The following is a 15,832-nucleotide window of genomic DNA, read 5'->3' as shown; positions in this document are numbered from 1 at the left end:
ATTTTATGATTATCGTCTTTGTTAATTAATTTTAAATTACAATCAGCATTTAATCACATCATATATTTTAGCCTAATTTAAGTAAATTCAAGTGTAAGGAGAATCCCATTATCATTCCATTTTATCCCATCAAAACTTCTATCACAAACAAATATGAGAATTACATTCCATATTCTCAAAATTCATCAAACATATGGAGATTAGAATCTTCATTGTAATCCGTTTTAATCCTTGCTTATTTTATGACCCCACTTTATTCCATTTTATCATACCAAATAAAATTTCAGGTCGTTATGGAGGATAGCATCATTTGAATCATAAAGTATTATGTGAATAATAGTTTTGCTTTTTGGTAATCAAGGACTTCACCACGGGCCTCCACTTCAAGGACTCTGCGATGAAGTTGTGGAGTTTCAATTCTAGGGCCTCTGCGATAAAGTGTTCAAAGTCGAACCAACTCTGCTATCCACTAGTGGATTAATATTTTTATTTTTAACAAACAATGATTTTGATAATATCTTTCGTCGTGTCAATAATTGGATAGATGGATAAACTAAGATTGAGACTACAAGAAGAAAGCTCATAGACCGAAAATAATAATAATAATAATAATAACAACATAAACTGCCCGGGTTTTCAAGTTAATTTAACATTTTACGGGTCAGTCCTGGAGCAGTTATTTACAGTTGGGTTCGATCTCGGCGATACACTCTTGTGGCTTTAGTTGCTCCTCCTTATCCGTGAAACAGCGCCTGAAGCAAAAATGAAAACAGCAATGGCGAGCTTCCATCATTCACTGCTCATCTCCAGCTCGCGCCAACCTCCACTTCCGCTTCCGCTCTTCTCCGAATCCCCAATCCCCAAATCCTCTCCGTCACTTCCGCCACCATCGTCCTTGCTCTCAAAGCGCTCATCTTTATCCTCGTCTCCCGCCAGCAGGGTTGTCCACATTCGCTGTTCGAGATATGAAGAGAACGACTCGTCCCTTCTTCAAGACGATAGCGCTGACGACGCTCTCGGCCCGCGAGAGCGCACCCAAGAGAGAAGCAGAGGCGGCGTCGTGGAAAGCGTGATTCAAGAAGCATTGTCACAGGAAAATGGGAACTGGGTCGTCGTGTCTTCTTGCTTGGTCGGTCTCTTGACTGGCATCAGCGTAGTGCTATTCAACAATGGGGTTCACGAAATTCGCGATTTTTTCTGGGACGGGATACCTTCGAGGGGAGCTTCGTGGCTCAGAGAAGCGCCCGTTGAGGCTATCTGGACGCGGGTCATTCTTGTCCCTACTTGCGGTGGTCTGATCGTGGGGGCGCTGAACGCCGTGAGGGCTGGTTTAGAAGAGGTCGGTGAGGGAGATGTAGTGAAGGCCGGATTGAGGCCGCTCCTCAAGGCTGCGGCTGCTTGTGTTACTTTAGGTACTGGGAATTCTCTGGGCCCGGAAGGTCCCAGTGTGGAGATTGGAGCGTCGGTAGCGAAGGGCGTCGGCAAACTGTTTGATAAGAGTTCGCAAAGAAGGCTCTCGCTTGTGGCGGCGGGGTCTGCTGCTGGAATTTCCTCAGGTGGATATTTAACTGGACAGCCCATGTGCCTTCTGAGTCGCTCAAACACGCCCTATACATAGGAATTTTCAGTTTCTGCAGAAGGGTTGTTTATCTGTTCGGGGTTTTCTGTTAGGGTTTTATATAGGAAGCTTCAATGGCAATGCAAGGTAGTTTAGTTTAAGAGATTAACAGTTCCATTTGTTTAATATCCTTTCATGTTTTTATTTCATAGGAAGCTTTACTAACAATGCAAAGCAATTTAGCTAAGAGATTGGGAGTTCCATAAGTTCAGCGTTAATTCATATTTTATTCCTAAGGAAGAATTATAATATGAATATCTGAAACAGGTGGGTATAAATCGGCATTGAGGGAAGTTGCCCTGTAGCATCCTTATGATTAAGGAGTTCTGGCTAAACGCCTCCTAATGTTTCTCTTGAATTCTGATACTTGTTTCGTCTGTGTCTAGGTTTTAATGCTGCTGTTGCTGGTTGTTTTTTTGCTGTGGAGTCTGTCTTATGGCCCTCCCCAGCAGATTTATCCATCTCACTTACAAATACGACCTCTATGGTTATCCTCAGTGCTGTCATCGCTTCGATAGTATCAGAAGTCGGTCTTGGCTCTCAACCGGCCTTCAAAGTCCCACTATATGACTTCCGATCACCTGGGGGTAAGTCGTGCATTATCAATGGACACCACTTACATAGACATGCTTATTGTTCAGTCTCTAAAGGCTTCTGTTAGACATCTTTTCCGCTAAACATGTTAAATTTGCTTTAAAAAAGAAAGAAACCACACGCCAAATTCTCTTGATGAATTATGTGCTCACTGCTCTCTCTTAAACCATGTTTACTTTGACACGCATCAGCCATCTGGAGGCTAAAATTACTTCATCGTGGGCTTCAATAATCATGCATGGAGAACCTCGAAAGGCTTCTAATTCCATCTTGGAGTTTTACTTCCTAAATTTTAAAGTCTAAAAGTACTCTAAAGTTTAGGCACTGAAATTGATGTAGAAGACGGTTAAGACTTATGCCTCACCCAATTGCCTTTTGCTTGCCATCTGCCACTTGCTTGGATGCAGATAATGTAGAAGCATGATAATGTTTGGCCTTTTACAAGTCATAGTTCGAGCGTTGTGTTAATGTAACTTTACTAGCTTAATGCAATTCTTGAGAATACTCTAAAACATTAGAAAGATTAGTTTTGGAATGCATTCAACTCTGAGGGTTCATTGCCCAGATCAGGAATTTTAACCTTGGTTTTGGTACATCTGTAACCATTCTTTTACATCTAGAGCAGTACCATGGATGCAACTACTTGCTTCTATTTCTGCTGCACTAAAGCAGCAGTCCTCAAGCACACTGATTCAAGTTTTGGGTCACTAATTGCAATTACTAAGTCTCTCTTCCACTGATTGAATGGACAAGAAAGTAGCTGCTGCTGCTGACATCGCAAGCGCTGACTTGAAATTCACAGACTGCCTCGTTCTAGTAACTCTTCAAGTGGCTAGAGGGACTCTATTTATCAAAATTATTCTTATATAATTTCACCGTTGCTTTAGCTTTGTGGATAGTAATCATGAAAATTATTTTCTATGTCAATGCTTCTCATGCTGTCATGGACACAGGTGTTGCTACTATTAGTCCTTCTGTCTTGTTTTGCAGAAGATTGGTGCGACTCTTTTTTGGTAAACATGCCATCCACCTCTTGTGACCTTGTTGTTCATGTGGTGAACGGCTAAAGAATCTGGATTGCTCACATGATTTATGCATGACTGTATCTGATGAGCATTTCTGTTCTTAACTTCAAATCTTGGAGAAACAACAGTTCTACTTTTGCTGATCTGGAATTTGTTCAATTCATTTTCAGAACTCCCACTGTATCTTCTATTGGGTGCCCTATGCGGCTTGGTTTCATTGGCATTGTCTAGATGTACATCATATATGTTGGTCATCGTTGACAATATTCATGAAGCCACCGGAATGCCAAGGGCTGCCTTTCCTGTAATGGGTGGCTTAACAGTTGGCCTTATAGCCTTGGCATATCCTGAAATACTCTACTGGGGTTTTGAGAATGTTGACATTTTGTTGGAATCTCGGCCATTTGTGAAAGGTCTATCTGCTGATCTATTGCTTCAATTAGTAGCTGTTAAAATACTAGCAACTTCTCTGTGCCGCGCTTCAGGATTAGTAGGTGGTTACTATGCCCCCTCCCTTTTTATTGGTGCAGCAACTGGGACAGCGTACGGGAAGTTAATTAGTTCTGTACTTTCCCAGTTGAATGCAATAGTCCCTCTCTCCATTTTGGATGTGGCATCACCTCAAGCATATGGCCTGGTACTTCTCCATAATTTAATTGTCATCAGCACTATATGGCCTGATTCTTCTCCATAATTTAATTGTCATCAGCACTGTCGATTTTTAGATTGACATACACAAAAACATGTCAACAGTTGACGAGATTTATGTATGTATGGAGAAACACGCATGCTAACAAGCCTTTCTCCACGGCATATTCTGACCAGAAAGGTGTCAGATGCTTGCCAATGCATATTTCATGTCAAGAAGTTGTAACAAATCTATGGGAATAAGATTCATTTATATCAGTCAACCCACAAGAGAGAGTTTTCCCTACATTTGGAGTGCTTAGGCTTGAGGTTGTTGGTTGGCATTATGGAAATATTACCTTGACATCTTGTTGGGTTCTTGTGTAAACATAACCATGCGGCAAATGTGGCAGTGTAAAATCACTTAAAAATCCACTTCACTGTGATTTTAGAGTCCTGTGCCATCTTTATGCAGAAAAATCAAAATGCCCAATGACAGAAAAATTTGTTGCAGGTGGGAATGGCTGCTACTCTGGCGGGGGTCTGTCAGGTGCCTCTTACTTCAGTTCTGTTGCTTTTTGAACTGACACAGGACTATCGGATAGTTCTACCACTACTTGGGGCTGTTGGATTGTCTTCATTGATTACATCTGGACAGTCCAAAAGAAGAGACAGCAAGGACAGTAAGCTAGATGACAAGGATGCCACAAAAAATTACGAAGGAAATGCTCCTGTAACTCAAAATTTTAGAACTTCTGGCAGCAGTAGTGAAGTACCTTCTTCTTACACACTTACTGAAACAACTACAAACACCTATAACCTTTGTGATGTCGAAAGTTCGCTATGTCTGGAGGAACCCACTAAAGGAATTGAAGAGTTGGAAGGGAGAGTTTTGGTTTCGCAGGCCATGAGGACAAGATATGTCACTGTCCAAGGAAGAACTTTGCTGTCAGAAGCTGTGAGCCTCATGCTTGCAGAGAAGCAATCATGTGCAGTAATCGTTGATGATGATAGAATTTTGGTCGGGCTACTTACACTAGAGGACATTCAAGGATTCGGCAAATCTTCTACTACAAGAAGCAAAGAACCAAAGGTTGGCACTTCTTTTCGATTTTACTATCATATCTAGCTTCAAATGTGCTTTAAGAATTCTTTTTGAATGGAATATAATGTGACTGATCCTACAAGTCTAGAGTAATAGTGCAAAGATTCCTCGACATACCTAACCCTGAAAATCAACTGAATGTAAGGAAAAACGACCCTGGAAATCATTTTGATATAAGGAAGCAAAGCGGTTACAAAATGGCCAAGTGTGAAGTTTAGTGAGGAAGAACAATGTAAACATATGAGTTTTTACCCAAAAAAAAACGTAAACATATGAGTTTGCCAGACTGAATCTTCTGCAACTAGTGCCCTTATTCACATGTCGACTTTTCTTCACAGGAGCTTTTAGTGTCTGAACTGTGCTCTCTTGAGGATGGCAAATGTCAAGTCCCCTGGACGGCAGTTCCTAGCATGAATCTTCTTTATGCTCGTACAAGTATGAACAGGCATGGCTTGAGCCATGCTGCAGTCGTTTCAGAGCACATCAAAGATCATAGTGGACACCCTGTTGGTCTTTTGGACAGAGAGTGCATCAGCCTGACGTGCAGGTTTCATCCCCAACTTCAAGTACTCTCTAATAGATAACTCCCTCTAGAGTTCACAAGAAAACACATGGTCTTATTTCACTTGGCTCACGTATTATTTTCACAATTTCACAGTGAAAAGCAGCAGCTGCAGAAGTGGCTGTAATTTATTAGGGTTTTGTCAGAAACTTTACTGATACAATTCAATAAACAAAATGTTAAGAGGAGAATATAGGGTAATGACAAACATGTCTACAAGTTTAATGCTTTTATGTATGTCCTCATAAAGAACAGAATTACTGCTCAGATACCAGAGGTGAGATGGGAAAGTATCGACTCTGTTTGTGCACTCGCATGTCTCATTTTTCCTATTTGTGGGTGAGTGCGTGATATGCTGCATTTGTGTGTCCGCACTAGTGTAGAGACGCACGCATAGTTATCTATTTTGATTTCCGTTCCTTTCTTTTTCTCCCTTTCCATGCAGAGTTCTAGCGATGAAAGAATTATTTAAATGACAGGCTTCACTCCTGTGATCATCAGTGCTTGACAATGAATGTCTCCATGTGAAATCTTTAATTATACAGCACCTATCATTACAAGATGGACAAAAAGTCGGGTATAAAGCAGCACAGGCACAGACCAAACCCCTGTTTGAAAGCAGCAAAGCAACTTCCTAGGTGGTTCTGCTCGATCACCGTGAACTGTATCTGGCTGCTTCAATGGGTACTTCTTCCAGCTAATTTGAAACTACCTTTGGGTCTATAAGGCTTAGAGAGATGAGATTCACATCCATCTTTACAGAAAGGCGTGGAAAGGAGTAGTCATAATTCAGAAAGGGACTGCTATGGTGTCTGAAACTCTTTAGCAGCTTGGGTAATTTAGCAGTTGCTGAAGTCTGGGGAGTTCGACCGCATCAGATGCGTTCCAGTGACGAGCGTACATTTCAGATGGTGCTCTATGCCATAAAACCCAGGAACCGAGAAGCAGACTATGTTATGACAACTCCATTTTCAAATTGCTGCGGGCTAATATTGGAACTCGCCCGATGGTTCTGCAAATGAGAATTAGAGAGGGACGGGGACAGCCCATACTTGACATGAAGCTCTCATTATACTTTCCAGTCACCAATTTTTACTCGGGTATCATTTCAACATGCTTGTACCATTCATTCTTTTCTCGAATCAGGGTGATAGTGGAAACATAAATGCAGTTTGAATAGGCACTGTATATAATCAGACAACAGTATGGGATGTTTCTTGTTCATCATCTCATGACGTGCTACCTGCTGCATAATGCGAAGTTTTCCGACATCTAAAGCATGGCATGTTCCTGACAAGGATCACTGGACTACTCTTAAACCTTGTCCTGATGATCCCATAATGATTTCTGGCACTCTCACTGTAAAACCTCTCAAGTTGTGTTATTGCGTCGTACAGTCTTGCACGCACGGTGAAACCCATGCTCCGGTGAAACAGAATAAAGAAAAAATCTCTGATTAAATGTCTCTTGTGGTTTTTTCAGCTGTAGTTGTTCTGTTGGTGCAATCGGCAAGATATAGAGTGGGATGGGTGCAAATATCATCAAAACAACAGACTGTATATAGTCACATCGTTGCAACGACTAAGAAGAAATGCCACTACCACAAAAATTTTAAGCCAGTATTAGGAACTTGGATAATCAACCATACATAACCTCTATCATAAAACTATGAAGATTTCATTGATCAGTTTAAAATCTAACGAACCGTACTGGGAGTTCAATAGCTTAACTGTCAACTTTACACAAAATCGAAATGTCTGGATCTATAAAACAAGGAAGCAGTATTTGCTGAGGTTTAATTTAGCATGATAGTTCACACAAAAAAGAGCTACGTTTTGACATCATAAGCTTTAATAATTTGCCACAGAAGCATATTACAAGTCAATTACCAACAATGGACAATCTATTTAGGGAATATTTGCTCAGATGGTTTGTTCACATTGTCTTGCTCCATTTTCACGCTCTGTTCATCTGTTATCATAGAATTCATATCAGAGACCTGCAAAAACCACACGAATGGAGCTTATTATGCCAGTCCATTGATCAAAATGAACGATGGTGATGTATTTTACAGCTTCAGTCACCTTTATAGATGCATTATCCTCCTGTGTTGTGTCAAGCCCTCTTCCATGATCTATAGATGCTTTCTGGGAATCCTGCAATAGAAGGTGCAGAGTAATTAGGTCAAATATCGCAGTACCAGAAGCAAAAGAACCTCAAACAAAAAGAAGTCTTCCCTCAGCCATATGACAGAGAAACAAAGTTATTTTCAAGATTTTGAATCATACGAAATTGAGTTTAAAAAATTGTAAACTAAAGCTAGTTGGCCATCACCGACAAGTCATTATTTCAGGCTAGTGATGTTATCTATGCATTTTGACATCCCAGGATTCAATTCCACATTGTGTACATGTGCGGCATTACTCAAAACATCTCGCAAAATGGGTGTTGCTGCAAAAATTCAAAGACTAATGCATGGACTATAATTGATGGATATCCACAATTTCACACAAGAGGGGACAAAAAGAAAAACTTACAAGGTGGATAGGATAATCTTACAAATCTGAAACTAAAATGTCGATTAAAGCGAATAGTACTTAAAATTACACATTACTTAGATAAGAAACGGACCAACCTGGTCTTTGACCTCAGGTTCTACTATTAGTTCTCTCTTTACTCTGCTAGGCAGGGGCTTGCTGCAATATTATAAGTTCAGTTAATGATAAAACAGTGAAATAAGATGGAAATGAATGGAGAGGAGAAAAAACATACCGATCTTCGTCAACATCCATGTCAGAGTCTGGATCCCATCTTTCATCCGGATCTTCTTGATCTTCATCAGCCTAAAAATTACAAAAAAACAAAAATCTAGTCAAACAATCAAGTTCCATAAAGTTAGGAAGAAACAGTCCTGCAACCAGCAATTAAACCAATGCCACAAACTGATATGTTTGAAATTCAAGATCTTCCAGAAATGCAATCGTAGGAATGTTATTTTACCAATATCACATACTCGTGAATATTTAGCATACGAGACACTTGGAATTTGAGGGAAGAGATATTAGAAAAAATCTTGACACATCAAAGTTAGTGCTGGCAATTAACAACACGAGTTAACGAGTTTACACATGATTATATGACAAACCCAAAAGCAATACTAAGTTACACAAATTTAACATACATGTCGTAGAGCATAATTAGCAAAGACGTAAATTTATTCAATGATACGATTAGAAACAATTACAAAACCCCATTATGACACAAGCACATGAATGACCAGCCCTAATCTGAGTAAGGCAAAGCTGCCACTTATATTACAACAGTCCATTTAACTAGCTAAAAGGATGGGTCCAATTAAAAGAATGGGGATCTCACAGCATTTTGCTGCTCCAGCAGATAAAACAGAATTCATGATTATTGCTTCATCATAAAGATGGCATCAACAAGAAATCTCTTTTCCTTGATCATCAAGAGGACATGCGTCTATGGACATAAAAACTTGGATAAGATAAAACAAGGGAAAAGCATTCACCATATCATCCAACAGATTGTTCCCCATACATAACATAAGCAATCACTATATAGAGTATAGCATATTTAACCAGAGAAACCAACCTCTGGGAGCTCAGTATCAGGGGGTCTTTCCTGGAATGGGACACTGGGTGCATGCTGGAGCTTAGAGAGATTTTCGAGAAGCTTCGATCTTATATCCTCAAGCAATTGTCGCGAATTTTTGTTTTCCATGTTACTCGGAGCAACATGAAGTGTATAGTCAGGACCGAAGTATTCATAATACTCATGTTGTGGCATCTTATCATCAACTTCAAGTCCAAGGGCCACTCCAGTCTGCCTCAAAGATACCAAATTAATGACAAAGCAATTACTCAAATAGAACAGTACAAATTTTCTATTTTCAAACATGAAAATAGTAACAATGACAAGAGTGTATGCCAGCTGGATAGGATGAGAAGGGATAGTATATCGCTTGTAGAGTTTGCCTACAATAATAGCTTATAGAACTCCATTTCACCATTAAGATTCTTATGTCTAATCCCATGTCTGGACTCTAGAACAAGAGGGGTTATAAGACCTGGCCCTTCCACTAGCCAATGAAACCTAATGATTTATAGTGTGATTAAAAGTGCTCCAGAGAACATCAGAACAACAAAATACCTCATAGCACCAGCAACGAGCAACATTACGAATGGTGTAACCACCGCCTCCTAGCAGCAACACTGGCACATTGAATGATCTCATGTATCTGACACATTCTGCATGTCCTTTGATTGATAGATTGAAGCATCCTAATCGGTCTCCTGACAGAGAGTCAGCGCCACATTGAAGGACCACAGCACCGGGTTTGAACACTTCCATTACTTTTCCAATTATTGGTTTGAACAGAGAATGGTAGCTTTCGTCGTCAATCCCATCATCCAATGGAACATTGAGGGAGTAATATTTCCCTTTGCCATATCCTATGTCACGTATATCGCCAGTACCAGGAAAGTAATCACCAAATTTGTGAAATGAAACGGTCATGACCCTATCAGTTGTGTAGAAAGCCTCTTCAACACCGTCCCCATGGTGAATATCAATATCCACATACAAAACGCGCTGCAAATTTAACAGATAAAAAGTCAGTAAGGAACTTAAACAGAGAAAATGATAGATATTATGAGTCATAGTTGGCCATGTGGATTAGTTAACTCATAATCTAACAGTAAATGCCGTTGACATAACATGATAAATATACCTAATGTCTTTTGCTTTAATCATTAGAACAAAAAGGTTTTATTTGAGAACATAAACAAAACTAAACAAGATGCATTCTCCCTAATACATGACACACGGACCATTCCACCCCAATGATTAGCATGATTGACAGTAGTGCTACCGTTCTCAAATGATGGGTAGGGAAGGAGAAGTTAGCAAACTAAATCCATTAACCAAATAGAGAAAACTCCATCCCTGATTTTTTTTTTTTAAATCTATCAAATAGGAAGCCTCTAATGATTAGACAAGATAACAGCTACACAGCATTCTTCTACTGTAATTTACATAAACAAAATCACAAGCAATCGTTTCCAGGACTCGTAATCAAGCCAATGAAAGCAGGTCATATGATAAAGCATTTAAATGAACAGATGCTGATTATGCAAACCTCATGCTGTTTAAGGAGCTCCAATATGCCAAGCACGATGTCATTGACATAGCAAAATCCAGAAGCCTCGCACTTCTTAGCATGATGCAGCCCACCTGCCCAGTTGATAGCGATATCGCAGAGACCGTGATTCAACTTCACGGCACCGCCAACCGAGCCTCCGGCATAAGTCTGACAGAAAGAGTGAAGGCCATCGAACACAGGACAATCCTCTCCAACATTGAACCTCTTGAGCTGCCTCAGCTGATCCTGCTGCGTCTCGGGGGTTATACTCCTAAGAAAGGCAACGTAATCGTCGGCATGGAAGCGGCAGAGATCCCTATCTCTCGCGGGGACGGGCTTGAGGACCTGCATATGCTGGAGCAAGCCATAGTGCGCCAGCAGGGCGTGCGTCATGCGGATTCTATGCGGCTTCATCGGATGCCCTTGGCCGTAGTAGTAATTGCCGACTTCCGGGTCATAGAAGTAGCACACCTTCCGCTTCACCCCATCAGGCCCAGACGGGAGAGAATTCCCTCCAGTATCCATCACTCGTCACTTCTGTTTCCTACCCAGTAAAACCCTAGTCAGATGCAACGCCTCGAGCAAACGGGGAACGGAAAGTCGGCAAATTGCTCAAATCGGATGCGACGAAAACAAGAAAACACGGCCACGTTCAATGCCCACAATACAATACAGGAGACAACAACAACAAAAACAACCACAGATTCAACTACCCAATTCTTGAAATCCTAGAAAACAACGACCCGAGTCGACAAAAACGAAAAAGAAACCAGAGTCGAGATGCGCGAAAAGACACAAGAGTCAAGACGAGGTCACGAAGGCGAAAGACAGTTGAGGCGGCGAAGCTCCATACCTGTGTGAGATGTCTCCGCCCAAAGTAATGATTTTTGAAGCTTTTCACGGACTCTCTCTCTCCTTCTCTTCCCCTCTCCCTCGCTCGTCGCTCTCGGTGTGCACTCCAGACGTATCAAAGATTGGCTTTTATGCTCCTACGAAGAGCGGACGCGGAAGAAAACTTGGATTAAAAATCTTGTCTTTTATTTTTCTCTCGCTCTAATTGCCCTTTTTATGTTTCCTATGACAACTGTACAAAGAAGAGACCTTGGATAAAAAATCTTGTTTTATATTTTCTCTGGCTCCTAAAAACTCAGGATTTGCTTATTATTATTATTATTATTATTATTATTATTATTATTATTATTATTATTATTATCTTCTGTTTTGATTTTACATTTTGATTTCTTATATTTTCTCGTTGGATTTTCCGATATGAACTTCGAAACCCAATAAGCATTCCACGTCACGCTAGATTAGTTGGGAAAATCCCAAACTTTCTAAAATTGGCTCATCGAGTAATGTGTTTGAATCGCGAATATGACTTGCTCGTCTAATGCATCACTAAAATCAATCTTAATAAGTTGAAAATGCTCTTTTAGGTAAGCAATCTATCTTTTGCTTTACTCCCCCCACCCACCGAAGGATATGACCAAACTGGCATCAAATTACTATCAAGCTACTCAAATTTGCCTTGAAACTATAAAATAAGGGGTTTTCATTAGGTACATTACTGATATAAATTTTTTTGATACACTCGCTATTGGATGGATGACACTTGATTTTCAAATCAGCATGACATGTTGTTATAGATTAGTCGGCTAGACTTACTAAAATTGACATACGAAATTGATTTGCTGAATGATGTCTTGGGTTGCTACTGATTTGTGGATATCAGGATTGTGCAATCAGATTGATTCTATCATAGAATTAGATTGGACCGACCTAAAAACTAGTCTAGTTCTAGGCTTTCATTGGAATTGGTCCGGTTCCCTATTTCAAGTGAAGAACCACTCAAAAACCAGATTAATTGGATTGATTTTGGAACTAATTTTATAAAGTCTAAAAACCCCAATTTTTCTCTTGACATCATTTTCTCCGTTCTCTTCATGATTTTTACCTTACTTAGATACTTCACGATTTTTTCTTGCTCGCTTGCAACTCACCCTACTTTTTGCTTGTTTGCTGCTTGCCATGGCTCATGAACTCGCCCTCACTTAGTTAAAAGATTGATTATATTGTTTGTTTTGATTTTAGGTTATTAGAATTTGAAGCAATGTTTTTATGGATGAATGAGAAATGAAATTTTTCAGTCTCACAACCTTGCTCGTGCTTGACTCGCCCCCACTTACCACCAAAGGGGTATAACGAGTGTAGCTTCAAATTACCATCAAGCCACTCAAATTTGCCTTGAATTGATGACGTGTAAAAAAAAAAATTCATACATTCACCATTAGATGAATGGAGCATGAATTGAATGAAGCATGAATGAATTCGAGTCAACATGACATATCATGATAGATTAGCTAGTGGAATGCTAAATTTACTAAAATTTGTTCACAAAATTGATTTTACTGAATGAAGCGTTGGATCGCTATTAGTTCATAAGTACGACTATCACTCAGAATCTAACGCTTATTTAAAACCAAGCTTAATATGTAAGCAATGCCTTTTGTGTTTTGGTTTTTATGCAATTTATCTTACACTCATCAAATGGGCGTAACCAATGCAGCTTCAAATTACTATCGAGTTGCTCCAAATTTGCCTTGAAACCATAAATGATGGATTTGTTTTAGTTGCATACACAGGTTATTCATGCAACGATGAATATGATAATGAATCTTATAATAATCCATGAATTAAAGCCAGCAAAAGTTTTTAATTCGTTCACATGCAAGATTGTAACAATCTTTTTTTGTAGTGCGTGTCTCCACATCTTAAAATGCTAAATTAATTCCATAAGTTCTTGAGAGTCATACTTGTTGGACGGAACTCTTGACTAACCAACTATTCATCGTACTAAAGTAAATTTCCGTATTTTGCAAAAATACGACCGTTTCATAAAATTTGAGAATAAAGCGTCGTGGTGAATTGTAAATAAGCATTTAAATAAATTTGAGCATATTTCACATTTTAAAAAAGTTTGCCACGTTGCTAACAAAATAAATTTTGTTTTCAAATAATACGGAAACTTATGAATCTTGCAATTCAAGTTTAACACGAGAAAAAGAAATTATTAGAGAAATGAAAGGATTTCAAATTATGTGGTTCGGTTCGAATGTCAAAACTTATTTTACAGGAAGAACCTACTCCAAAGAAATCCATTATGCCAACAAAGAATACAGAGTTTACAAACGATCGATCAATTAAATGTTTTTCATGACTAGACGACACCCAAAACAATACATTATATCAAGAGAATTCACTAAGGAAAACTCCTCATAGAAAACCCTAACAATACTCTTGTTTCACTTTTCTTTTTTTTTCTTTTTTTTCATATTGTTTGCTTTAGTATGTAATAATCAAGAAAATATCATTTTTATATGTGATCAGTCAATTCAAAATAGGAAATCTATTCAAACTAAGAATTCAACTCCAATAATAATGGAGTTGTTTTGTTTCTTTTTTTATTTATTTTTATAATTGATGACTCCACCATGGGCCCCCGTGCTTGGATGACACCGGAGGGTCGGGCCCCTTTACCTCGAGAGACTAGTGTCACGGCTTGAAAGAAAGCCGATCCAAGAGGGTTTTAAGAGACGACTGTGACACATCTATGGATCAAGCGACCCTCGACTTGTATCTGAGTACTAGGGTTTTCTCAAGTCTTCTAAAATACTATTGAGGGTGGGCAATATAGTAATTGTATTCATATGTAATAAATATGTGTAGTTAGTAGTTGGGGAGATGTGATCTCCACCGTTAAATCGATGAGAGATCTACGGATACGGTTTACCTTGTATTTGTATATATAGGGGTCTCCTTCCTCTCATTGTACTAACCTCATTCACAAGTAAATACAAATCCAGAGCTTCTCTCTGATCCTACCCACGGTTGGTAATAATAATGGAGTTGTTGATAAACCACTTTCCTAATACCTGATAATAATAATGGAGATGTTGATAAACCAAAAAGTCCAATCAAGACTTTCCTAATTCAAATTACACATCTTAATTTCGAATTGGCTTGTTTCACAAGTTCAAAATCGAGATATAGTTTAATAAATCTTTGAATAAGTCTTGGTAATAATAATGGAGTTGTTGATAATCAAGACTTTCTTAATTCAAATTACACATCTTAGTTTCAAATTGGCTTGTTTCACAAGTTCAAAATCGAGATATAATTTAATAAATCTTTGAATAAGTCTTTACAAACACCATGGATTTGATTCTTAAGCACTTCCATGTGACCAAAAATACTCTCTCCCTCTTCCTCTCCCTCTTGTTCGCTTGATCTCAATGTTTACTCTAGGGCGAAGCAACGAAGCGATCCAAAAACAAAACACAGCGCAATCTTAAAATGAGACGTATCAAAAATTGGTCTTTTATATTCCTTAAGATGACCGAACGGAGAAGAAAACCAGGATTAAAAGTCTTTGTTTCATTATTTTTCTCACTCCTCAAATCCTCGTATCAAATTGGCCCTTTATGTTCTTTAGACAATTGAACGGAGAAGAAATCTTGGATTAAAAAATTTTCTTATATATTTTCTCTCTCCTAAATTTATTATTATTATTATTATTATTATTATTTGCTGTTTTGTTTCTCCTATTTTCTCGGGGATTTCTGAGATGAACTTCAAGATCCTAGTCAGATGCAACGCGGTCAAGCAAACAAGGAGTGGAAAGTCGATAAATTGCTCAAATTGGATGGGACGCAACAGAAAAACATGGCCACGTTCAACGTACCACAAAGGAGACAGCAACAACGAACAGGGCCACAGATTCAACCACCCGGTTTGTAAAATCGTAGAAAACAACGACCAAAGTTAAGGGAAAAAAGAAGAAAGAAGAGTCGAGAGGATGCGCGAAAAGACAAAAGACGAGGTCAGGAAGCCGAAAGACAGTTGAGGCGGTGAAGCTCCATACTTATTTCGTATTCTATGTAAGATGTCTCCGCCCAAAGTAATGATGAACTCTCTTAGAAATGAGCATGATTTTATGATAGAATTTAGAATATGAGAACTAAATCAGTAAAAACCTAAAGATTTCAAAATTGAAAGTATGTAGACTAAGGTTTTAAATTCTAAAAAATGAGAAATCTAGAACCTTTTTCGATGGATAAGTTCCAGGTTTTTAGTTGAA

General features: G+C 38.9%; 2 protein-coding genes across 4 annotated transcripts; one reads left to right on the top strand and one right to left on the bottom strand.

Moving 5' to 3' along the window:
- Nucleotides 1-712: 712 nt before the first annotated feature.
- LOC104419066 (chloride channel protein CLC-e) lies at nt 713-6,992 on the top strand. Of its 2 annotated transcripts, none has more exons than XM_039301483.1 (6): nt 713-1,556; nt 2,005-2,205; nt 3,408-3,874; nt 4,379-4,957; nt 5,308-5,516; nt 6,077-6,992. In XM_039301483.1, exons 1-6 carry the CDS (start codon nt 764-766, stop codon nt 6,255-6,257), a joined length of 2,430 nt encoding a protein of 809 aa, XP_039157417.1. In that variant the 5' UTR covers nt 713-763; the 3' UTR covers nt 6,258-6,992. The 2 variants fall into 2 exon arrangements, with proteins under 2 accessions (XP_039157417.1, XP_010028893.2); XM_010030591.3 differs by having other exon boundaries at nt 5,977-6,219.
- Nucleotides 6,993-7,187: 195 nt separating this feature from the next.
- Nucleotides 7,188-11,706, bottom strand: LOC104419065 (histone deacetylase 19). Of its 2 annotated transcripts, none has more exons than XM_039301484.1 (8): nt 11,549-11,706; nt 10,693-11,239; nt 9,705-10,145; nt 9,147-9,377; nt 8,304-8,374; nt 8,167-8,227; nt 7,616-7,687; nt 7,188-7,530 (listed from the first exon to the last, which is right to left on the bottom strand). In XM_039301484.1, exons 2-8 carry the CDS (start codon nt 11,218-11,220, stop codon nt 7,435-7,437), a joined length of 1,500 nt encoding a protein of 499 aa, XP_039157418.1. In that variant the 5' UTR covers nt 11,221-11,239; nt 11,549-11,706; the 3' UTR covers nt 7,188-7,434. The 2 variants fall into 2 exon arrangements, with proteins under 2 accessions (XP_039157418.1, XP_039157419.1); XM_039301485.1 differs by having other exon boundaries at nt 10,693-11,232; nt 11,549-11,702.
- Between the last annotated feature and the right edge of the window lie 4,126 nt (nt 11,707-15,832).

Source organism: Eucalyptus grandis, chromosome 9, assembly GCF_016545825.1.
Source record: "Eucalyptus grandis isolate ANBG69807.140 chromosome 9, ASM1654582v1, whole genome shotgun sequence".
NCBI classification, from domain to species: Eukaryota; Viridiplantae; Streptophyta; class Magnoliopsida; order Myrtales; family Myrtaceae; genus Eucalyptus; species Eucalyptus grandis.
The sequence above is the reverse complement of the archived record's forward strand: the minus strand, read 5'-3'. Positions and strand labels throughout refer to the sequence as shown.